Here is a 24,954-nt window from a genome sequence, read left to right as displayed (position 1 = left end):
CCGGCAGGTCTTTGAAATATGGCGGCGCCATGCCGCTAAAAGCTTCGTTTAAGAAACGATCAGAGGTCGTTTCTTCCACTCAGTTGGTGTTCTTGAAATGCCTCGATATCGAGGCATTTCAAGAACACCAACTAAGTGGAAGAAACGACCTCTGATTGTTTCTTAAACGAAGCTTTTAGCGGCATGGAGCCGCCGGTTAACTTACCTTACCAAGATGGCGCTGCCCTTCTCCTGGCAATGGCCTCAGAAGCGATTTCAAATCGCTTTCATCACTAGGGGGTGTTGCTGGATGCCATCAGCATCCAGTGATGGACACCCCAAGCCTAAAGATCACTCACTTTTATTTTTTCCACATTTTTTTTATACTTTATATTTTATATTATTTCATATTATTTTTAGGTACCATTAACCCCTCCTTTGCTGTAGATCAGTCCTTAGGGATTGATCCCATAGCAGCAGCGCTGACACAGCGTCAGATTTTGATTTTGGTCAGTTCACAGATACATCTAGTGATGTATCTGTGGCTGCTGGGTCCGCTGCCACAAGTAGTGGCATTGCACCCGAGGAGTGGGTAGTGCCTAATAGGTATACACCAGCTATCCCTCCTTTTACTGCAATTCCTGGCATCAGTATTGATGTTACAGGATTTACCCCATTGCAGTTTGTGCAGATTTTTTTGGGAGAAGATGTCTTGGGAGACATTGTCTCCCAATCCAACATCTATGCCCAGCAGTGCCGTGCTGCTAGCCCTGACTCCTATTTTTCAAAGCAGCCCTGGACTCCCATACACGTCCCAGAATTTTTTAAATTCTGGGCATTAACTATGCTAATGGGAATTATAAAAAAACCTCCATCCGCTCCTACTGGAGCACTAGCCCCATCTTTAGTACCCCAATTTACACCCAGTCCATGGGTAGGAGAAGGTATGAAATGATTCTTCATTTCATGCATTTTAGCGACAACAGCCTGTGCCCCCCTAAGGAGGACCCCCAGTTTGATAGGCTCTATAAAATCCACCCCCTGATTACCCATCTCGCTGCCAAGTTTGCAGAGGCTTATACACCTGGAAGGGATATCTGCGTGGATGAATCCCTGATGAAGTATAAAGGAAGGTTGGGATTCAAGCAGTATATTCCTTCCAAGCGCTCCAGGTATGGCATAAAATTGTATAAGCTCTGCGAGAGCGGCACTGGGTATACTCAGGCCTTCTGGGTATACGAGGGTAGAGATAGCCACCTTGACCCTCCAGGTTGCCCAGAACATCTAGGCACCAGTGCCAAGATTGTGTGGGACCTAATATTCCCACTTATGAACAAAGGCTACCACTTGTATGTTGACAACTTTTATACAAGTGTCCCTTTGTTCAAGTCGCTGTATTGTTTCGATACAGTAGCTTGCGGTACTATTAGAAAGAACCGCTTGGATTTCCCACAACACCTGGCACGCACCCGGCTAGGAAAGGGGGAGACCTCAGCTCTACGCCAAGAGGAGCTTTTGGCATTGAAGTTCAGGGACAGAAAAGAGGTGTGCATGCTGAGCACCATCCACGATGAGAGAACCGTGGAGGTTTCTGTCCGTGGCAGAGCTGGGGTCACTAGAAAGCCAGTGTGCATCAGGGCCTATAACAAGCACATGGGTGGAGTTGATCTGTCAGATCAACTCCTACAGCCCTACCTCATTTTGAGGAAGACAAAGGCCTGGTACAAGAAGGTTGCAATTTATCTAATGCAAATTGCAACCTACAATGCTTTTTTGTTGCATGAAAAAGCAAATCCCGGAATGACTTTTTTGCAATTTCAGCTTCGAGTAATTTCGGATATCTTGTACCAAGATGCACCTGGTACCCGGGCGGTGATGGAGTCTAGCAGAATTGGGGCTACCCATTTTATTTTTAAAATTCCTCCTACAGAGAAGAAGCAGAATCCCCAAAAGAGATGCAGGGTATGCTACAGCAGGGGGCAAAGAAAGGACACCCCATTCTACTGTCCAGATTGCCCTGGAGAACCTGCACTATGCCTTGGTAACTGCTTCAAGCTGTACCACACGGCTGCCCATTTTTTATTTTTTTTCCTGCTCTACATTTGTATTTTTTCCCCATTTACTGCTATTTAGATGTTTTTTGCACTAATTTGCACTGACAAGTGACCTCTGTGTCTTTCCCATGGCATGAGGGACCGCTTAAGGTGCTAGATCAAATCCCTTCTTGGAGAAAGGCCAGGCTTTCTTCTGCCCCATCTGAAAGTTGGGTACAAACCAAGTTTTGACCGGATGTTGTAAACAGTGAATTACGCATGTCTCAAATGTTACAGTTTAGCCCCCACACAACCTGCCAAACCCATGCATGTGGGGTATCGCTGTACTCAGGAGATGTTGCTGAACACACATTGGGGTGTTGTTTGACAATGGCATATACCAGGACCTGCATATTTATAACTAAATTACAATTTGTGTGAAAAAAAAATTAAAAAGAATTACTATTACAAAGTTTGACAAAGTGTAGTTGTATAATTGGTGCATGGAAAGGGTTAAAATAACAGCATTTGGAATACCCTGGGGTGTCTAGTTTTCAAAAATATATGGTTTGACGGGGTTAAATTGAGTTAACTGGCTTCAAAGATATTCCAAAGAGGAGATGGAGGCAGAATGACCAGATGCTAAAAGTCTGTGTTGAAAACTTGAATTACGCATACCCCAAAAGTAGCCTTTTACCAGCCAAACAATCTGACAAACCCATGCATGTGGGGTATCGCTGTACTCAGGAGATGTTGCTGAACACATATTGGGGGGTTGTTTGACAATGGCATATACCAGGACCTGCATATTTATAACTAAATTACAATTTGTGTGAAAAAAAAATTAAAAAGAATTACTATTACAAAGTTTGTTGTGTAGTTGTATAATTGGTGCATGGAAAGGGTTAAAATAACAGCATTTGGAATACCCTGGGTTGTCTAGTTTTCAAAAATATATGGTTTGAATGGGTTAAATTGAGTTAACCGGCTTCAAAGATGTTCCAAAGAGGAGATGGAGGCAGACTGACCAGATTTGTTAAAAAAGGTTTGGAAATCATAAAACGCTGCTTGTACTTATTGCCCTATAACTTACAAAAAACAGCAAAAAAAACATAAAAACATTGGGTATTTCTAAACTCAGGACAAGTAGTAGAATCTATTTAGCTAGTTTTTTTACTTGCTTTTTTAGGTGAGTAAAAGATTTTTCAAATAAAAGTCATAAAATGTTTTTTTTATTTTTTTTATAGTACATAAGATGATACGATCAAATAATGGTATCTGAAGAAAGCCCATCTTGTCCTGAAAAAAACAATATATAACTTATTTGGGTACACTAAATGGGCGAGGAGAAATTTAAAGCTGAACACAAGCACCACAAAAGTATTAAAACAGCCTCGGTCCCACAGGGTAGAAAACGAAAAATGAGCCCGGTCCTTAAGGGGTTAAGCTTTTTCTTTTTTAAATAGTTTACTAATCACATAGTGATTAGAAAGCTGGGCTCCATTGACTTGTATGGTTGAATGCAGTACCTGCAAGTGGAGCCAGAGTTCTCTAGAGGGTCTGGAGACCGTCTAGCGAACTTTTTCAACGTTATTATTTTTTTTCCCGGGCCGCCGCCATCTTGCGGATGGCGAAGACTGCGTGCTGCTGCGGCTGTGACCGCTCTCCAGAGCGGTCACAGCCCGCCCTGGGGTAAGTATTTGGTGTCGCTGGATGCCTCCTGATCGAGGCATTCCAGCGACACCATTGAAGTTTAGGAGGTGATCGTTGATCGCCTCCTAAACGCTTTTAAAACCGGCATCCACTGCCATACAACGTATGGCAGATGTTGACGCCCCGGGGAGGGGCCAGACATGGCCCATCATGCCGATCTCGGTGTTGCTGAATGCCTCGACATCGAGGCATTACAGCAACACCGTTTAACCCCTTCAATCCCAGGGGTTTTTGGTACCTCAAAGCCCAGAGCAATTTTGCCATTTGTGGGGTATGTCGGTTTAGCGATGATTCTCTTTTCCTGTGAATAGTGTACCCATATAAACTATATATTGTTTTTTCAAGGAGAGATAGAGCTTTCGTTTGATACCATAGTTGGATGATTAGCTGAAAATTTAGAATGAGAAATTTAGTAAAAACTAGCGAAGATTAGAAAAATAAACTAATTTTTTTTTACATTTTCCCTCTGAATCCTCACAAAATTAGGTAAAGTGATGGAAAATCCCCTCCAAGTTTATCAATTCAGGTGTCCTGATTTCAGAAATACCTAATTTATATAGATTTTCCAGACTTTCCCAGCACCAGGGAGCATACTATAAGGTGTACAATTTTGTATAATTTTTATGCCTATGGCTTAACAGGTTTGGGGGTTGTGAACGGGGGCAGAAGGGTTATACTGGCTAGATGTTATGCTAGGGCAATGGGAAGTAAGGTTTTTTTAATAATTTTTTTATTATCTTTTTTAATATATATTATTTTTACACAGAAATGGTTAGAGGTCCTCCTAGGGACCTCCTGAACATTCCAGTGATGTCACAATGACATCACAGCTCACATTATAATTTTTTTTGTATTATTTATATTATTATTTTAATTATTTATTTAATATTTTTTAAATGAATCAACTTTTTTTTTTTTCCCAGCTTTTCCGTTTCAGGACGGGAGGGGGAGTGAGAGAGATGGTTTCTCACGCCCCTCCCTGCAATCCCCCTGTGATCTCTATGCAGGTCCTCACAGACCTTCCGGGTTACGTCAGCAGTGACTGTTACAGGGTCACCGTACCCAAGGCTGGGTACCCCTGTTTGAGGGCTGAGGAATCACCAGTCAGTCCCTCATACGGATAGCACTCAGCTATCCACGGATCATCCAGACCACCATTCGTAGAAAACCAAGAAGTCTCTTTATTACAAACACACAGAACTTTATACAATCTCAATGCAATGTGTACCGAACCCAACCCCCAATCCCATCAGCCACATCCCATCACAAATCCCATCAGTATACAGGGGATGTATCAGGTGAGGGGATTACAGAATACAATGGGTTCCCCCACCTGTGTTATCCCCCTGTAGTGCGGGTGCCGTCTGGGCAGACAGGGCTGTGCTGGCTGATTAAGAGCCCCAGCCAGATTATAGGATTGTCTCTTTGAAGGCTGGGGCTGAATCCACATCAGTCTCTGGGCCGGTTACACAATAAACACAATATAATATATTACCGGGTCACGGTATACAGAACCGGACACAAAAGTGCTCCGTGACCCGGCTAAACTTCATATGACACATGAGCCAGCTAGCCTGGCCCTGTCACAGTGACGCAACCCGGAAGGGAATGCCCGATCGCTCGTTTGCAGCTGCGCGATCGGGCACTTTCAACTGTAACAGCTTACCGGCTTTCATGCCGGAAGCTGTTACGGGAGATCGGGCAGCAGAAAGCCGGCGATGCCGGCTTCTGCTGCCAGGGGGGAGTCCAGGCTGTCGTTTTGACAGCCTGGTCTCCCATGCAGCGGCAGGGATGTGTACCTGACGCTGCACGAAGGGCTGGACGTACCGGGACGTCCATAGGGGTTTCTTTGTGGGCGTTTTTTGGACATCGCGGTACGTCTATAGGGGAATGAAGGGGTTAAGCTTAGAAAGTGATCGTTGATCACTTCCTAAGCTTGTTTAAGTCTCATGACGTGTCAGGCACGCCATAGGTCGTTAAGTGGCCGTTTTGCATGACGTGCCTGACCCGGCAATGGACGTTAAGGGGGTATAATGTTGAAAAATGCCAGTTGATAACTACGGTGCTGATATTTGGGGCACAATATCTTTACCTTTCCACAGCAAAATTGCACCATATTAGTTATTATAGAGGGGTGTGTGTGAGAGATATGTGCAGTGTAAATATATTGGTCCAATGGTGGAATTTTGTAATATATGCAGAAATGTTAGAAAATGTCATTTGCTGGATATGAGCTGATATTTACCTTTAATTTGTTTAATAAATTTATATAATTTGTAGGGAGATATATTTGTGTGAGATTTCTGCCTAATCCACTCCATTATCACGTTGGCAGTTCTTATGCACCTTTTTCTAATCTAAAGAAAAAGCGTCTGATGGCATTACCACCGATTTGAAACTGTCTGATAGCATGGGAACTGTTAAGATACAAGCATCTGAAATACCCTGGGGGCCTAGCTTTCAAAAATATATGATTTCATGGGAGTGAATTGGCTGGCTTCCAAGATGTCTCAAATAGGACATGGGGCAGGGCAACAAGATTTGGGGGAAAATGGTTTTGTAATAGAAAAACACTACTTGTACTTAGTTCCTTATAACTTGCACACAAAACCAGAAGAAAACCCCACAACTTTGATATTTTTTCCCCGAGTTTAGAAATACCCAGACTCTTTATAGCAGGTCTTTCCGCTTTTGTGGATGAATAAAATATTTTTAAAATAAAGTCATAAGAAAAAGTTTATTTTTTAAAGTAAAATTAGATATAATCAAAATAACAGTAACTAAAGAAAGCTTTATTTCTGAAAATGAAGGCTATCATTTGTGTAGTTAAACTAAACGAGAAAGGAAAAACAGCTAAAACACGAGAACCACAAAAATGTTAACTACCTCAGTCCCAAAGGGTACAAAAAGAAAAATACAGTCCGGTCCTTATGGGGTTAAATGGAAGCTAATGCCCACCTGGCAAGCAGCACTGGTAAATGCGAATGCATAAGGGGGTCTCTCTATGCAGCACGGATCAGGATTGCAAAGCACAGTAATGACCTTTAAAACGAGTATTTTCAATAATTCGAATCTCTCCCTGTTTCTGCATTAAAAGTAAGGATTATATAAAGAGATCTGAAGACCAATGTTTGTACACTTGTACACCGAGTGCTAACAGAAAACACTTGCATATGAACAGGAGACTTGGGCCTACTGCCTGCCCCAAAGCCAGAGCCGCCAACAGACTTCTCTTACCTACCACGAGGACATCGTATCATTTTGGGTAGAGGCCCCGGTTAAATGACACGACAGGGTGCATCACCATTAGCCACTAACAAAAAGGGTATGAAAATCCCTGGGTTCCTGAATGGGTTAACATAACTCCTGGGCTCCGTGATTCATTTCAGGAAGCAGAAGCTAAATCAATACCCCCTAAACTCTAAAGAAAAGACTCATACAAAATATAGTTACTAGAAGATCCGCATACATTTAACAATATATCCCTAGCCCCGTTTCCCATCCGCACGTTATCTTTGAAGGTTTTCGTACGACACACACGGAGAGTCAGAGTTCACAACCTTCTCTCTCACATAAACCAACCAATCACTTTTCGCGCCTTTTCTTTTACCTCACATGAGGCGTCGCAGATATGACGCTTGGGTCCCGCCTCTTCCCTGATTGACCCGTCCATTGAGCTTTCTACTGCGCATGTTCGCTGCAGCCGGCTTGGTTGCGGCCTACTGTTTTCGCATTTGGGCTCAAGGGGAGGGAAATATAGTATTTTTGTTGGGCTTTTGGTGATCCTCATAGAGATTAGCGGGGAAGGGAACGGAGGCTCAAGTAAATTGAGCCATGCAGGCGGAGTATTACAGCCCGGAACACTCAGGTAAATAGGCCGGGAGCGCTGCGTTCTTCGTCTGGGTTCGTCTTCCGAGGGTCAGTTTGTGAGTCGACCTGTTTTCTGTGAAATACTCCTCATAAACCAGTAACACTGACTTCCTGATCATGGGAAACATGTGGTGCTCGTATCAATGTCTGGTTCTCATAAATATATGTGCTGCGCATGTATCCCATCTGTGCTACACTCAACATCCGATGTTTCTGGTTTATTTCTTGATCCGGTTCTCATTCTCCGTGATGGAATAACGTCAGGTGGCCTCGGTTCCTACGATTTCACTTCTGGGCATATAGTTATGGTATTTTGTATAGATCAGAAGTGCTCGAGGCTATTACAGAGAGGGGACTAAAGCATGCATTGCATAGGCATATGGCTATCCTGAGTGTAAGATGAGGCAAAGAACTGATTAAGGTCTTTAGGCATGAAGAATGGCTGACTATATTGTTGAATGCTTATCTGCAGTCATATTGTATGTATTCACCAGCTGGAGGCTCCTAAACTTGTCCGCTGCGTGACCCTCACGGGTAGATGTGCTTCGGATATACAGAGTTACACAGGCATGCGCTAAAGAAGTAGCTGCACCAACCTTAGTCCTGGTAGTTGTTTCTCATTATCTATATGGCGCCGTACGTTACACATTGGATAGGTATGGCATGCTTAAACTGATCGCGACAAACCAGTATATAAGTCTTGAAATAAGCAGTGATGAGTGATGCAAAGCAATAGGCTTTATGAAAATGATGGCAGAGAGTTAAGTTACACACAATGTTAAATATTCGTCCTGCAGACGATGGAGGTGCTACCCCGGTACAGGATGAGAGGGATTCTGCCTCTGATGATGAAGGAAACGAGCATCATCCCGGTTCAGAAGCTGGAAGTCCAGGCCGCCGGTACGAGGTAATTGTCTCCATATATTCTTCATCTTCTCCGCATTTAACTGAGCTCAAAACTTTGTTTTTTGGGGGTTGATCAGACTAATCTCCAGTCTTTGCTTTCGTCCAAAAGAATTTCTAAAATGATGGTTTCTGTAACACTGGTTTGTTTGTGTTTCTGTCATCTATAGCACAGAGATAGCTGATGCTGCTTTCCTTTTTATTTTAAGCAATGCTGTAATGCTATTCATCTGGTGATATTGTAAGAGTCCCGGTTTACCATATTGTGTCTGCGTAGTGCGCGATGAAGGGGACACTTTTACTGCTTTTAAATTATAGTATATATCGTTCCCAAAGGGGTGAGATCTAGTGTATCCGTTACTTTCCAGATTCTAATAACACATTGGGTACAACCAGTGTTTATACGACAGTACAAGGAACCTTATTCCATTACACAGGATTTAACTGTTGATTTGCATCACGGGTTGTTCATTAGTAGCAAACATATTTAGTCATGCAGACAATTTCAAAGCTGTGTAATTTGAGTGTCCAGTTAAGTGTCCCTGTAAAATTTAGTTATTTCATCAGTTATTGAAAATGGATTTACATAGTTATCTTATGAACAATATGTTGCTATTGGCTTTCATGTTAGAATTACTTTAGTTTTGCTCAGGTTTTTAAATAGCTTGTCCCTTATGTACCCCCAATAGTTTTGCATTGCACATGAAAATAACCATCCCTAATCTGCTTGTTTGAATTTATCTTCACCTTCATGTTCAATGATCATCCATATTAGCCCTGATCTCTGTTGTGTGACCGTTTGTTTTTGTTTTGTTTTTTGGCATCTTCAGAATGAACATAGTGAAGCAGAGGACAACCAGAGAAGGGGTACCAGTGGATCTGAAGCAAATTATTCAGAAGATGAGGTACAACAAGGTCCCAACTCTAGCGACTTAGAAAATGACGTCAGCTTTAACCGAAATGCAAGTGACTCTGAGCCTGAAGGAACTCGTAATCGTGTTGGAAGTGATTCAGATGACGAGGCACCCAAACAGAAAGGCAATGATTCTGATGATGGAACTCCCATGAAAGGTGCAGCCAGTGACTCTGATGAAGAGGCTCGGTCTAGACATTCAGGTAGCGATTCTGAAGATGATGCGCCTAGACAGAGTCGGGTGAATGATTCAGAGGATGAAGCTCCTTCTAAACGTCGAGGCAGTGCCTCGGAGGATGAAACTACGATCAAGCATGCAGCAAGTGACTCAGAAGATGAGGCCCCCACCAAGCATGTTGCAAGTGACTCAGAAGATGATGCCCCCACCAAGCATGTGGCAAGTGACTCTGAAGAGGAGTCCGCTAGTAAGAGTACGGCAGCCACCAAGCATACAGCAAGCGGCTCTGAAGACGAAGCTACAGCCAAGCGTGCAGCAAGTGATTCTGAAGATGATGGTCCTGCCAAGCATGTGGCACCTGCTAAACGTAAAGCCCGCACCAAGCGTGGCAAGAGCAGCTCTGGAGATGATACACCTGCCAAGGGTCTGAAAAGTGACTCTGAAGATGAGGCTCCTGTCAAGCTTTCAGGGAGTGAATCTGAATATGAGGCACCAAAAAAGAAGCCAGCAGATAAGGCTCCTGCTAAGAGAGTTCTTATTGACTCTGATGATGAAGCACCATCTAAGGCCGTGTTAAGTGACTCAGAAGATGAGGCCCCTTCTAAACGTGTTGCCAGTGACTCCGAGAACGAAAAACCACCCAAGACAGAAGGCAACAACTCTGAAGATGAGTTTCCCAGAATGAAGAGGAAAATTGTATCATCTGATGACAGTGACAGTGAAGAGGAACGTAAACCTGGTCGTAAGAGGAAAAAGAAATCACCGCGACGTAGCGATGATAGCGAAAACGAGGATGCAAAGAAACAAAAAGAAGAAAGTGATGGAGAAAAAGTTGGAAAAAGAAAAGCAACAATCCTTTCTGACAGTGAAGACGAAGAGCCCGCTGATAAAACTGGTATTCTCACCTGTCACGTTTAAGAAAGTGTTGTCATCCTTTTTATTTGTGTTTGCAAACAGTAATAATAGTATAGTATAATAGAGTTGTTAATATTTAGCATGTTTGGTCTTTCACATTACTTCACATAGTGGGTAAAAAGAAGAGAGTGCTTTCTGATGGGGACAGCGACAGTGACGCTGGATCAGGGAAGCAAAAAAGGAAAGCTGTCTCCTCTGACAGTGAGGAGGAAGAAGGGGCTAAAGACGAAGGCGAGTCAAAGGAGGAAGAGAAAAAGCTGTTTGGTAGCGACAGTGATTCTGGAAATGAGGAAGAGTAAGTAGTGTTGCGCAGAAGTCAACCAACATAACTGTCTCTTACAGGTACGGCAAAAGTAAGTAAGGGAGCTGGAATGTAGGAGATTTGCCATTCCAATCAACAGAGTTACTGAAGTATTATAAAGACCCGGAGGAATTGTGTTTTATCTAGACACTAGGTTAGGAGTCATTTATACATTTTGTTTCTCTGGGTCTGATATAAATGTTGAGTTTTAAAAAATTTTCTGAGGGTTCTAGCAAACCTTCTTGTCCGCTCTTAAGTTCTTTCTCAACTTTTTAAAGCCAAAGTTTATTTTCTACAAATGTTTATGGTTTAGTTGCTGAGCAGTCAGTTCATGGTTTTAATGTTTGCTGTTTTGTGGAGGATTTATACTATGTAGTTTTACAATGACTTTATACTTTCTCATTGTGCAGAAATCTTATAGCTGATATTTTTGGGGAGTCTGGAGATGAAGAGGAGGAGGAATTCACGGTAGGACTTTTGCCTTAAAAAGAGGCAATCGGTGTGTGTAAATCAGATTTGTCTATAAAGCAACATATTTAGTTGGCTTTGGTTTGATGGGCTCCTATAGCTCATCATTTAAAGCCCATGTAATCTTTTATCCTAGGTGTACAGAGTGTGTTAGGAATCTGAGGTGGAAAAAAAGTCTCTATTAAAGAAATAGTTCAAGATCTAGCCTTAAATATAGTGGTGTCTGTTTTGCATGGACTCTATCACATTGTAATGTCGCTTTTCCCCTCCTCGCCTACTTGTGCTGAAAAGGAGTACTTAAATCGGTGGGAATAGCAGCAACCATTCCTACGCGTGTTAGTGAAAAATCAGAACCATAAAGCATTGTTTATTCATTACAGCACCTAACAAACCGAGGTGGAAAGTACAAAATCAAAACTAGCGTGTGTCAGACACTCATGCACACTTTTTATTATTTACAGTAATGTGAGGGTTTCATGGGTACAAAACCTTATATACTCGCCTGCAGCTCAGAGACTAGTAACACTTCTTTAGAAACAATATGTCCCATCATGCTCAGTCAACATTAAGGTAGCCTGAGGATCATGAGGTATGTAGTCCACAAAGATTTGCCCATCTTCTCTGTACAACTTGTGACACAGACTGATAGGCAGGATTGTGGGAGATCACGCTGCATTACGCAGCATGCAATTTGTGAAGATCATTCCTTAGTGGCGGGACCCTCGTTTACAAGTATCCGTACGTTCGCTTGCAGTTCAGTTGTCTGGCAAGTCTTTGAATGCACAGGTTGTTGGACCCATCAATCACAGCTAGTGGCGGCAACTACATATGGAGACGAATCATGACAAATTTTTGGCCCTTTCGCAGTTTGATTTCGTCGGTGATCTCCCTTCTTACCATTGATTTTTACGAATGCACAAACAGGCAATTTTCGTTAAAAAAAAATGAACGAAGTCTGCCTTAAAGATTTGAAAGACACTCTAACCTTTCTTGGTAGCCCACTTCGACCACAAATTTACCAATAACACAGAATTTTGAGGTTTTCATGTATCAGGCACATTTTGAAATATATGCTTCACATTGGGCTACCTGAAATAAGAAAGGAAACCGAAAAAAAATTGACATTTCTCCTGAGCACGCAGTTACCGCATATGTGTGGTATATCCATGTTACATGGCTAAAAGGCCCCTCCCTTGGGGGAGGCTTTCCCTAACCACCAAAATAACCCCAAAAACCACATTCCCTGAGGATTTCAAAGATACCCAACTTACCTTTCCATGTGGCCCACCACAAACGCATCTAATGGGAACACAGAAGTTCTTGGGGGGGGGGGGTCTGTACCTGTTCACATCTCAGGCACATTTTGGCATGGATGCAGCACACAAAACGAGAAATAAAGCACAAAAATAAATCTGCTTCTATCGAGCGTGTAAATCCCACCTATGTAAGGTATGTCAGCTTTACACAGTCACAAGAGCCCAAAATCATGAGTGCGAAGAGCTTTCAACTTTTTTACGGCTGAACTAGAAAGTTGCACCATGTTTCTGGGTAGTTTTACCCCCAAAAGAATAACAAGCAAACCCCCCATTAACTATATATTCCCAAAAGCACAATGTCTGAGGTCCTCAGACACCCCATCTACCTCTCTGATTGGACCACCGCAACCTCAAATCTAGCATGAATGCGGGAGATTGACGTTAATTAAAAACATTTTTTCAACCAATTTTTTCAGTTGGTGGCGACTCCTGCAACTGATTTCAGCCAGGCTGCGACAGATACTCTGAAAGATGTTTAGTAAAGTGAAACAGAAAAAAAACTAAACAAATGCCTGCACTGATCTCCTTCCATTGCAAAATTAACTCTAATATGCATTAAAAAAATTGTTTTGAGGATTAAGCTGTCTATTTAAAACTACTCCTTAAGTGTATACATTTTAAGGTGCACGGTAGCCTTGGGGTTTGTGTTGTGTAGAATAGCTTTTACCTAATGGCATTGTGCATGACGGGCTTGAGTGATATCTCGTACTGGATATTCTGATTACTCTCCCTTGTCTTTGTTAAATAGGGTTTTAATCAAGAGGAACTTGAAGGGGAGAAGGCTGCAGCCAACAAAAAACCGATAGCAGCTGCAGAATCCGACTCAGACGATGACATTAGATCTAGTAAAAAGTGAGTGCAGCAGAATGCAATATTTATAAAACAGAAATCGATGTGCTCATTGAGAGGGACACTTCCACCATCATCTACCCTTTAATTCATACGAGACCTGCGTGGCCCTTCTTAAGTTTGCCCTCTTCTATACCCACAGCCTAAATTCTTTACAGGAGATGTATTTGACCGTACGCATTTCTATGACATATACTCACCCACAGTCAGCCAGTCAGCCGAAGTGCTGGCTCTGCTCAGTCCCATGTGTGGCGGGCGCTGCCATTGATTTCAATGACTTTCTTGTCACAGATCGCCCATGTTTCAAGCAGGGGACATAACATTACATCCTCCAATACTGTCACTGTTCGTGGCTATCTGCAGCTTCAGGGCCATTGCTGCTGCCTGCCTCAGACCAGCATCAGCCAATAAGTGGCTTCAAAACAAGATAGCAAAAGTGCCAATAATAAATATAGCCTTGGTCCTTAAGGGTTTAAGACGTGTTTCCTTTATGAATATTAAACTTATTTCCACTTTCTGTGACAGCGCTGACTTCAAATCAGACTTTGATATGATGTTGGAGAGGAAGAAGAGTATGAGCGGTAAACGCAGAAGGAATCGTGATGGGGGCACCTTTATTAGCGATGCCGATGATGTCGTTAATGCTATGATTGTAAAGATGAATGAAGCAGCAGAGGTGAGAATCTTTCTATTTAGTCTGTTTTTTTCTAAGGAAAATGATAAACCTTAAGACTGCTTTTGGCCATTTTAGAGTGATGTTCATATGACCCAGAGCATATTATGTGTGTGTAGCATATAATTTATTTTTAACATGACATCCTTTTCCACGTGTCACTTTAACAATAACTTTAACGTAATTTCTTTCCTCCACAATCTAATCCAAATGCCTGTTTCGACTCTCCAGTCATTCTGATATTTCCAATGTTTGGTACATATTAAGAAATTATTTTTGGATGATACTACTGTGTTTCTGGTTGTGACAGAATAAAAAATGTTGTCCTGTAGTGACAGTGGCCCCTATGCATGGCTACTTCTTGGTTGCCAGTCATTTTTTACATCATTTTGTTTCATGTGTTTTTAGGAGGACAGAAATCTCAATTCTAGCAAGAAGCCAGCCCTAAAAAAATTAACCCTGCTTCCGACTGTGGTGATGCATCTAAAAAAGTAAGATATTTTCACCCTTGTAGTTTGAGTATTTGGTTTGTTTCTCTTTTGTTGAAACATTGCTTGCCATGTACTAAAGCCAAAAGCCCTGTTTACCCTTTCAGTCCCCTTAAAACTTGCGGCAAGAAGCCCATTAGGATGTACAGATACATCCTGACTTTGTTTCAATGCTGGCCTCCTGACAATTGATCACCGGACATTCGCATGAGATGAGGAGTCTCCGCAGTCTCTTTCTAGACCCTGCTCCCCCTGGTGGCCGATTATTGAAGTCTGCAACAATACTGGGCTATGGAGCCCTGCTTGCTGATCATTGTGATCATCACTAACAGATATGGAGGTGGAGAGGGAGGAAAATAGTTTTAACCCCTAATTTAAAAAAAATATATAAATAACATTCTTTTTTAAATGAAAATAATAAAATGTATATATTTTATCTATAAAAGGGCCCCTTAGCCACTATAAGTTAAAGAAAAATATTTTTTAAAAATTAAGATTGCAGAAATATAATTACTTTTCTATTTTAGTATAGTTTTTTTATCTATTATATGTTTTATGTATTTGAGTTTAAAAGAAGGCCCTACTTTAAAAAAAAAATAAAAAAAAAAAAGATAATTTGCACGGCTTCATCAGATATGGAAAAGGGGGAATCATGGTTTAAAAAATCACGAAAAATATATTTTATTCTTTTGGTTATGAAACCCCCTAAAGAAGTTATGTCTCACAGCTCAGCATTGTCTAACTCATTTAAAACACCCCAGCCCTCATTTATACCCGTTACCTTCTCAGCTACAATTTATTTCCAATGACTGCTGCATTGGAATATTTCTTTTTTGTAATCTTTTTACACCTTATATTATCTAAAGCAAAATACATTTATCCTAACTATTTGTGACTGCAATCTATTCACATAGGAGTCATTTATAACATTTGCTTAATGTATAATGCATTCTATTTACTTGCTTCTATGCACATTATTGCTAAAGAACACTAATCCAATTTATACAAAGCAATCATCTGTGTATCAGGAGGAAAGAGGGACGGCGAAATCATGGTGCTCAGCTACTGCTTCTGATTTGTAGGTCAGGGATGTATTCTAGAAGAGAATCGAACCTCTTTGTACTATAGTATATTAATATTTTCATTTTATACAATTTGGTTCGTAGGTTTTTCCACAGTGTAATATAAAAGGATAATACAGAATATTTTTTTCTTTTATTGCTGTCCCCATTAGCCCAGCTCAGTATAGAAAATTTTAATTATGAGATATTCTCTGAAAATTAGCACTATGTTTTGTGGTCACCAATGAGTTTGTATGAAGCACAGAGGTGATTATAGCATGTCATGCCTCCTCAATGATATGATCCTCAATATTTTGGCATTCTATAAAACTGCCAGCTTTAGTGGTGCTGCTGTAAAGAGTATGTCTTGTCTTTTCTCCTTAGGCAAGACTTGAAAGAGACATTCATCGACAGTGGGGTCATGTCTGCAATAAAGGAATGGCTCTCTCCCCTTCCTGACCGCAGTCTGCCAGCTCTGAAAATCCGAGAGGAGCTTCTAAAAATACTTCAGGAGGTGAGATCCTGGAGATGTACATCCAGAAAGAAAAAAATACAGTGTCATAATTCAGTTTATTACATGCTTTAACACAGGGCTCGACAAATTCCAGGTCGCCATGGCGACAGAGAATTTTGTCCTGGCGCCTAGGTTTTGTCAGCCTCTTACGTCCATAAAAAAATGTGGATGTAAGAGGCTGAGTAACCACACGGGGGCGCTGCTGCTGCTGTCTGCCCAGGAGTCTGGGCAGACAGCACAGCCACTCAGAGCCCGCCCCCGAGCCTGAGATCCCTCCCACGGAGTGATCCTGTAGGCTGAAACCGCCGTTGCTGCAAAACCAGCAATCGTGTTTTCAGCTGCCACAGGCAGCTTCAGGGAAGGGGGTTGTGTGTTGACCCAACACCCCCCTGCTGCCTGATTGCTCCATGAGAGCGACAGTGCAGCGTTAACCCCTTCAATGCCGCATTTAGGGGTTAATTCCCGTTTTGTACGGGGCTCTGCTGCTGGTGGTCTGCCTGGAAGCCCAGGCAGACCAGCAACAGCAAAAACGAGCCCCCACAAGCCCTTTGATGATTCCTGTAGGCATGGAAGCCTACAGCAGTCATCAAAGACTCCCCTCCCTGCAATGGCTGGTCTATAGACCAGAAATTGAGTCCCAGCTGCCAGAGGCAGCTTCAGGGACAGGGGAGAAGGTTCTTTGGTCTCCACATGAGTGTGGACACCAGCCCCAACAGCCCCCCTGCTGCCTGATCGCACACTTGTGTATGACACATTCGTGGCATTGCAGGGGTTAACATTTTTCCCCACAAGCTTGTGGGGACTAAATATCAGTCAATGCTGTGCTCCAATGGAACATCAGCATCGAAAGAGTTAAAAAAAAAAAAAAATAATAATAAAAAAAAACAAAACAGCACTGACCTGAAAGTCCAGGGTGCTTCCAGGTCAAACGCTGTGAGTTTAGTAAGTGGGCTGATGATGATCCGATCACTCCTTACCAACTGTTAGTTTAAAAAAATCCTGGCTCCTAACTTTTTTACCTGGCGCCTAGATTCACAACAAATTTGTCAAGCCCTGCTTTAACATCCCCATGCATTAAAGCACCTAATAAAGAAGACGAGCTGGTGACCATTTCTCTCTCACTACAAATACCATATGCCTAAAAGTACGTGGACATCCCTCCCCGTTACTGCGTTTCGGCCATACCCATTGCTAACTGGTGTATAAAATCAGGCACATATGCAGCCTCCATAGACATAGCTTGAGTAGTGTCAAGCAAACCGCTACTAGAATTTGCAGTAGTGGTAACCTGTTCCCTAGCATTTTGGATAAATCTGTGTTTGGCGGATGCCAGGAGAATGACACATACCAGAACACAGTGCCTGGTGTAAAGTTTAGTGTGGAGGAATTTGGGTGTCCTGCACAGAGCCCTAAATGTAACCCCACTGAACATCTTTAGGATGGATTGGAGCGCCAATTGCAAGCTGGGTCTTCTTGTTCAACATCCAGTTCCTGACGTCACAAAAGCTTTTCCAGCTGAAACAACACACGCTCCTACAGACACGCTCCATCCTTGTGAAAAGCCTTCCGGACAACTCCATATTCATGCTCATGGTTTTGGAATGGGATGTCCAACAAACTCATGGGTGTGCTGGTCAGGTGTCTACTAATTTTTGGTCATATATTCTATACACTGGTGATTGTTACTCAATCTCCCACACATCGAGTTTCTGTTTTGTGTTCAGAATAAACACCATAATTAGAGAAACTGAATCTGGTATGCTCGTTATCAGTATTAAAATGTACTTTGCTATATGTCATTTGTTTAATTGTTTAACTTTCTCTTTGCTAAATGCATTATTCTTCTTTCAGCTGCCCAGCGTGAGCCAAGAGACTCTAAAACACAGTGGGATTGGCAGAGCTGTTATGTATTTATACAAACACCCCAAGGAGTCCAGACCCAACAAAGACATTGCCGGCAAGCTCATCAGTACGTAACAGTGCCCAACAAAATGTGACTTAAATGACATGAAATAGGTTCATAAACATGAATGGCAGGATGATATTGTATTTATCAAGTAAATTGAGGCAAAGCAATCAGCATCTCTTGAGATTTATCTGAATATACAACCCAAAATTGCTCTGGGTTAGTGTTAAATATATGGGTGTTAGGTGCACACATTATGGGGCAATACAATTTAATGGAGGGGAAGGGTTTTTTGGGCAAGGCATAATTTCAGTATCAATATGTAAATTCTCTCCTCCTTAGCCTGTATCTGGTTAACATTTAAGGTATTTCTTCTATGAAGGGAAGCATTTAAAGATGCCCCAGGACCCATGCTGCGCTTCTAAAAAGGCAGAAAACAAATTATGAGGAGGCAGAGGTTGTGGGGTTTGCTTAAGTGGTCCATCTGCCATCTCTAGGAGGTTTCCAAGGCAGCGACACCTTAGTGTGGATTGAGAGAGTTTGTTAATCTCAGCCTTCAATTTATGGAGGTTGTACTTTACTGAGAGGGTGGTAGATAAATAGAACAGCTCCTAGCAGAAGTGGTAAAGGTTAATAAAATGAGGGGACTTAAACATGCATGGGATAGGCATATGGCTGTCCTGAATTTAAGACAATAAGTTCTGGTTAAGGTCTTTACATGAATAACAGGCAGACTAGATGGGCCAGGCGCTTATGTTCTTTCATATTATGTGTTTCAGTCTCACACAACACACGGTATGCTTTATTGTAGATGAATGGTCACGGCCTATCTTCGGACTGACCTCAAACTACAAAGGAATGACCAGGGAGGAGAGAGAACAAAGAGACTTGGAACAGATGCCCCAGCGCAGGAGAGTCAGCAGGTAATCCTCCACTATATACACACGCGTGTGTATGTATATGTGTGTATATATACATACATACATACATACATACATACGTCTCATCTTGGCATCTGCATTAGCTATTCACTGAAATTTTTCGGTCAGCACAGACTTCATGGAAAGTTGCAGAGTTTACAATATGTAATATTTAATTATTAGCGGTAGAAACTGCATGATGGGAATTAGCTTGAGGTACTCTTACAGAAATTGCAGAACTGTTTTCTTAAGACTTTAGAACTTACCTGCCAATGTATCTGTCTGTCAATTTGTCCCTGCTAACTGCAGGAGCCGTTCTTCAACGCTACAGGAGCCACCAGCTGGCTCATGTTCTTTACTTTTAATGTAAAAGAATTCTTTAATAAAATAATGATTGGCTTAGTTTTCTTGTTTCTGTGGAGCAAAAAAATCTAGTCTATTCTTTGGTGCACCTTTTAAACCAATCTGTTTTTTTTTTTATTTTTTGACAGTTCTGGAGGCCAAACACCACGCAGAGACCTGGAGAAAGTATTGACAGGGGAGGAGAAGTAAGTACAAGGTGTTTTTTTTTTTTCCCACCAATAAAATTATCAATACATACAGGAATTACTGCTAAAATTGAACATTTTAAACCAGTTATTATTCAGTAAAGTGGTGAAGCAGTTGGATGGCTTTTTGTAATGTTAAATTTATAGAAAAGTCACATTTGTTATCTTGCTGGTCCACTATAAGTCAAACCACTACTGGGTTAAATCTGTCACTTTTCTATCTGTTAGAGCTTTGCGGCCAGGAGAACCAGGATTCTGCGCACGAGCTCGAGTTCCACTGCCTTCCAACAAGGACTATGTGGTCCGTCCGAAGTGGAATATAGAGATGGAAGGTTCACGGGTGAGTTAAATTACTTTGCTTTAACTGTAAGTTAACTTGTTAAGGGAACAACTACTTACCTTTCTTTGCCACCGTTTTGTTCTGCCATTTTGCCTCCTCCCTTCTCTTTTCTGTCCCCCCCCCCCCCCCAATGGAATCGTGACCCAGTTTGGAGGTCCTCGAAAAGGTGTAACTCGCTTGGAGAAACATAAAAGACGATTTGCTGAACAGAAAAGGCTCACTAAAACTACACATGCCATCAAATTCAGCATCGAGGGCAACAGGATGCCCCTCTAGTATTGGGGCGGGGACCCTTTGTGTCTGCGTGAGAGGTATCTTCCACTCACTGCTGGATTAGAAGACAGCACATGGTTGTTGTGTATGCACGGTTTGTGCTTATCAAAGCTGAGCAATTCCTACTAACTTCCCACTTACATCCATAAAGCATGAAAACTACAATTTCTGCCCCAGTCAAGTGTTTGGTAGATGTTGTCCCCTTGCAAATTACTGCAGGTTACACCAATATCGCATTTACTTTCTGAAGACAGTATTGTTTTTTTGACCATAAAAAACAAACTTTTGTTCACAAGACGCAGATTCAGTGAGGAATATTTTTTTTATGTGCCTCACGTTCCTTGATATATCCCACCTGTTGGGACCTCAGGCAGGAGGAATGCACAGTCTTAATGCTTTTTTTTTTAATGATCATTATCCATGGTAAGTGGACTAGACTGGATGAAAGAACAGCCCCAACAAGCCATGGGCTTTGGTAAGGAAATTGATTTGGCTTTTTTCTTCCATTAACAGCTCAGCTGTTTATTGCGTATGTGCTTTAATATTTAACAGGGGTTTGTAGCTTCCTGCAACTCTTTATCATTTGCAATCCATCTTATCTCTGTTTGTTATGAGTTTAGTTTTTGGGATGTCTTCTCATTCAAAGTGCACATATAGTGCTGCCAACTAATTTGCATGGATCTTCTGTGTATGACCAGCACTTGAGTTACTTTGACCCTGTGGTGTGTTGCACATAACCGTCTTTGTTAGCGCAGTAATGCATTTCTAGTGGTTTGCATAAGTTTTTCTTTTTGTGTCCATAGTCTACTAAAAGAGAAAACTATATTACGATGATTTTATTAAACTACAAGAAGCAAAGTACATGACATTTCTATACACTCAGCCTATAGGTTCCGTACCAATATATTAATGGGCTACATGGCAGCTGGGCCAGTGTACTAAGTCCATAAAGACCACCCGCTCATGGGGCTTCTCAGTACGCATATAATGCAGTTTATTCAGCAGAATAAAACATCACCCTTATAGTCAGTATACCAGACCTTTGACAAATCCATCAAATATGTCTTTATAGACGTGTGTGTGTGTGTATATATGTATGTATATGTGTGTGTATATATATATATATATATATATATATATATATAATATATATTATTCGTGTCTATAAAGAACACACACTCATATAATGCAGTTTATTGAGCAGGTATTCATTCTGTATACCGGACCTTCATCAAGATGGTCCCTTTCCTGTTCCATATAACTGCTGCTTAGAAATGTAATTTTTGTATCTGTGGTATTTTGCTTTTTCTCTAATACTCTCTTGCTTATTCCAACAGTACCAGGGAAACAATAAAAAAGGGGTGAGCCGACTGGACAAACAAATAAGGAAATTCTCGGACATCAGGAAGAAGGGGCGCTCGATGCATGCTGTGAAAATCAGCATTGAGGGGAACAAGATGCCATTGTGACATGTGTTGCTGCTGTGGCTTGGGTGAGGGAGCCCACACTGAACGGTTTCTTGGTCCCATTGCTGTCATTTATTTGGACTCACTGGAGCCTTTGGCAATATTTTTTAATGTTTTTTTTTTTCTTTTGCACAATAACCCACTTAAAGGCATTCTGTGCCCCGAAGGAGTCTCAACATCTCTTATTAACTAACCTATCTCTCCTATAATGAACTTTAGCCTTAATTTCTGGGCTGTATTTAATGCTGTTTGTACAGATACATTTCTCTACGTACCTCATTGTCTGAACTTTGGACAATAAAATTCTATCTCGTTTTTCTAATGGTATTGTAAAGTTGGCTTCAGATATTGTTTGCATAAAGCAAGTCATGCCATGACAAAGAGAAATACTTCAATATAGTAAAATACAGCCTCTTCCAACTTGGGTATTGGGGATGTTATAAGCTTAATATAATTTATGCATCTCCACAAGCTTTCATTCACAGTAAATGCCATTATGGACGTGTTTTATTGAGGGTTATTTGTAATATAGGTTGTAATATATATATGCAAGCAGTCTGTACATAAGGTTTGTAATTGCATTAAGTGGAATGTGAAACGGATGAATGGGATTGACTTTTTATCATCTTACTTTAGATATTTTTTTTTCAAATCAATTTCTAGAAATCAAGCTGGCCAGTGAAATAGCCGTCTTGCCAAGTACATGGCTGTATGGAACTTGAAGTTAGCCATCAATGTCTAGTCGCACGGGGTCTGCTTCTGCTGGGAAGCATGGTTTTACTTATGTTGCCAGCTACATTGCTAGCAAGTGAATAAGTAACAAGGTTTTCTTGCTTCAAGTGTTCCTTTTGTAGTCTACACTTAATGCAAATACTGTCAGCACTGTCACAAGACATGCAAACATTTAGCATCCTGTGATGGGGGGCTTTGCACATACGTGCAAACCCACCAACCTGCGTTGATTTATACCTGTAATGATTTAACACAACAATAAAGTGCTGTGGCTAGCAGAACGTGTAGCTGACCACTTTCCCATCCTCAAACGCTGCCGCTTGAAATTGGTGAGCCGGTGTTGCAGGTAAATGCATATTACAGGTAACTCTGCAGACGGGTGAATGTTTGGAAACGTTCTTTACTGCCATCTTTTAGATTTCTCTGTGATCTTAATGATTCATGTGTATTGAGTATTTTACTTTATCATTAGTTCATCCTTTTTAACTTTTGTAAATATATATAATGCATAGCAGGCTTGGAAAGATTTCTAGAATTTATTACGCAAGTGTCAACTTTATCTGTTACGTCAATTTAATAAACTGATAAAATGGTAAAAAGCTAGACGTTCTGATCTGCCATGGCTCCTGTTTGATCGTGTGGGTATTCTTCAGCTTCGTGAACATGTAAATACGTGAGGCTATAGCACGAGACCCCAAATATTAGACACTTCTGTGTGAGGTTATGTTTAGCATCAAAAGATGTGCAATTCATACCAATAACAAAAGTTATGGTGGGTAAAGGTGATGGAAAACCCTTCCACTTAAAATTAAGGGGGTAGTAGAAACCTTATTAAACACTCATCTGCAGACACCGGACAAGCCAGAAGGCTTGTTTTTCCCTCAGAAATCTCATGGTGCTGCCACAACCACAAGGGATTCTGGGTAGGCAAATGCAAGTAAGGGGGGAAAAAGTCTGAATATAAGATGACCCTATAGGAAAAAAGTTTTACTAGTAAATATTAATGTAAACTTTTTTTTTCATATTTACTAAAAGCTATGATTGAGAAAAATATTTTTTTTTATTTGCCAACCTGCCCCCCAGTTATGCACATCTGCCCCCAGGCTTGCCACTCTGCCCCCAGATATGCCTTATATTCCCCTATTTGCCACTCTGCCTCCCTGATATGCCTTTAAACCCCCTATATGCCCTCCCAGACTTACCGATGCATCCCTAGACTTGTCCCCTGAGCTCCAGACTCCCTGGTGTCAAGTGAGGCAGCCAGTGGACATCTGTGGGATGCACTCAGACAACCTCTGCTGCTACCCGGGGCTTCCATAACTGAGCACTGGAAGGTTATGTCACGCAGGAGCTCAGTCATAGAAGCCCCGTTGGAAATGCCGGCAGCAGTGGAGGGAGGTTGTCTGTGCACACCGGCTACCAGAGAGGAGGATCCAGGTCCCCTGCAGCGCTGCAGGGGATCTGGATCTTAGTCTTGTAGTTAGACCTCTATTTGAAGTCTGATTATAGGACTACCTGGATTATAAAACAAGCATTTGCTCTGAAAAAACTTGTCTTATAATCGAGCAAATATGGTATATTTTTTTATTTACATGTTTGTATCTTACTGTTTTTCTTCATTACTGATTATGACAGTTTAATTGATAGACAATCAAAATATGACTTAAAACAATTCTGTTTATTACTAGAAGCAATGTGAAAAGTGGTTTTACATAGAACTGTACAAATATATACATGCACCAAGGGTTAAGGAACATTGTTCCCTTTATTCCTAGCGCTGCTCAAGACCTAGAAGGGTAATCGTTAATGCTTTTGACCTTAACTCCTGTTAATCTCAGCCAACTCTGCCATCGTGTGCTACCTTTTAGGCCTATAGTGTATGAAATAAACATGTATGCCACCCGTAACCAGAGGGTTTTTGTTTGAGGTCTTAGCTCTCATTTTACTTCTCATTATGAAGGGCCAACACTGGCAGGTTTCTCCAACATGAAGGGCTGGGTTGGCCCTGTATAATGCATAACTCAATGGTTAAGGAGGCTGAATAAATCCCACTGATTTAACTATATGTTATACAGGACCAACCAACCTCTTGCTGCAGAGGCTCAATGGGGTTGGACCTCCTTAATGAATAGTGAATTACCACCTTTTTAGTAGTAACTAGCATATACTATCAGAATTAGGATTATAACTCTGCATGTGCATATCTGGAAACTTTATAAATAGGCTGACAGGCATTCTGTTCTGGTGACTTGCTAATTGTGGCAGCTTTATTCAAGTAGGGATTTCGGCGCTGATGTTTCAGTGACAAAAGCACCAGATCAATCTGAATCAGTGCTCTTGCTGTAACTGTATTTTTACAAGATATTTCTCTCATAGTCTGTGACATAATTACAAATGTTTACGCGCAAACCCACAGCTATGGATTTTTCACGCCGTGCAAAATGCCAAACTCATCAAGCTGGGAGGCTGCCTTCTTGTCAAAAACCTTCATTAACGGAATTAATGTCTGTTTGGAATGCTTATCTGTCACTTTTCCATTTTAATTGTGCATTTTAAGGCTCAGTATATTAAAAATGTGAAACGGTATTGATTAAA

The 24,954-nt window shown here is 41.4% G+C and overlaps 1 protein-coding gene and 1 pseudogene across 1 annotated transcript; both read left to right on the top strand.

Moving 5' to 3' along the window:
- Positions 1-2,129: 2,129 nt before the first annotated feature.
- LOC149288276 (small nucleolar RNA SNORA35) lies at positions 2,130-2,254 on the top strand (annotated as a pseudogene).
- A 5,305-nt stretch (positions 2,255-7,559) lies between these two features.
- LOC149288275 (protein IWS1 homolog) lies at positions 7,560-21,630 on the top strand. Its single transcript, XM_089492013.1, has 14 exons — positions 7,560-7,593; positions 8,393-8,502; positions 9,329-10,484; positions 10,616-10,799; positions 11,216-11,273; positions 13,338-13,441; positions 13,964-14,114; positions 14,520-14,602; positions 16,045-16,174; positions 18,026-18,143; positions 18,892-19,003; positions 19,492-19,548; positions 19,777-19,888; positions 21,499-21,630. Exons 1-14 carry the CDS (start codon positions 7,560-7,562, stop codon positions 21,628-21,630), a joined length of 2,541 nt encoding a protein of 846 aa, XP_089348139.1.
- Positions 21,631-24,954: the final 3,324 nt, after the last annotated feature.

This window comes from Sceloporus occidentalis, unplaced genomic scaffold (assembly GCF_023333645.1).
Source record: "Sceloporus occidentalis isolate IW3139 unplaced genomic scaffold, rSceOcc1.0.p SCAF_53, whole genome shotgun sequence".
Lineage (NCBI taxonomy): Eukaryota > Metazoa > Chordata > Lepidosauria > Squamata > Phrynosomatidae > Sceloporus > Sceloporus occidentalis.
The sequence above is the reverse complement of the archived record's forward strand: the minus strand, read 5'-3'. Positions and strand labels throughout refer to the sequence as shown.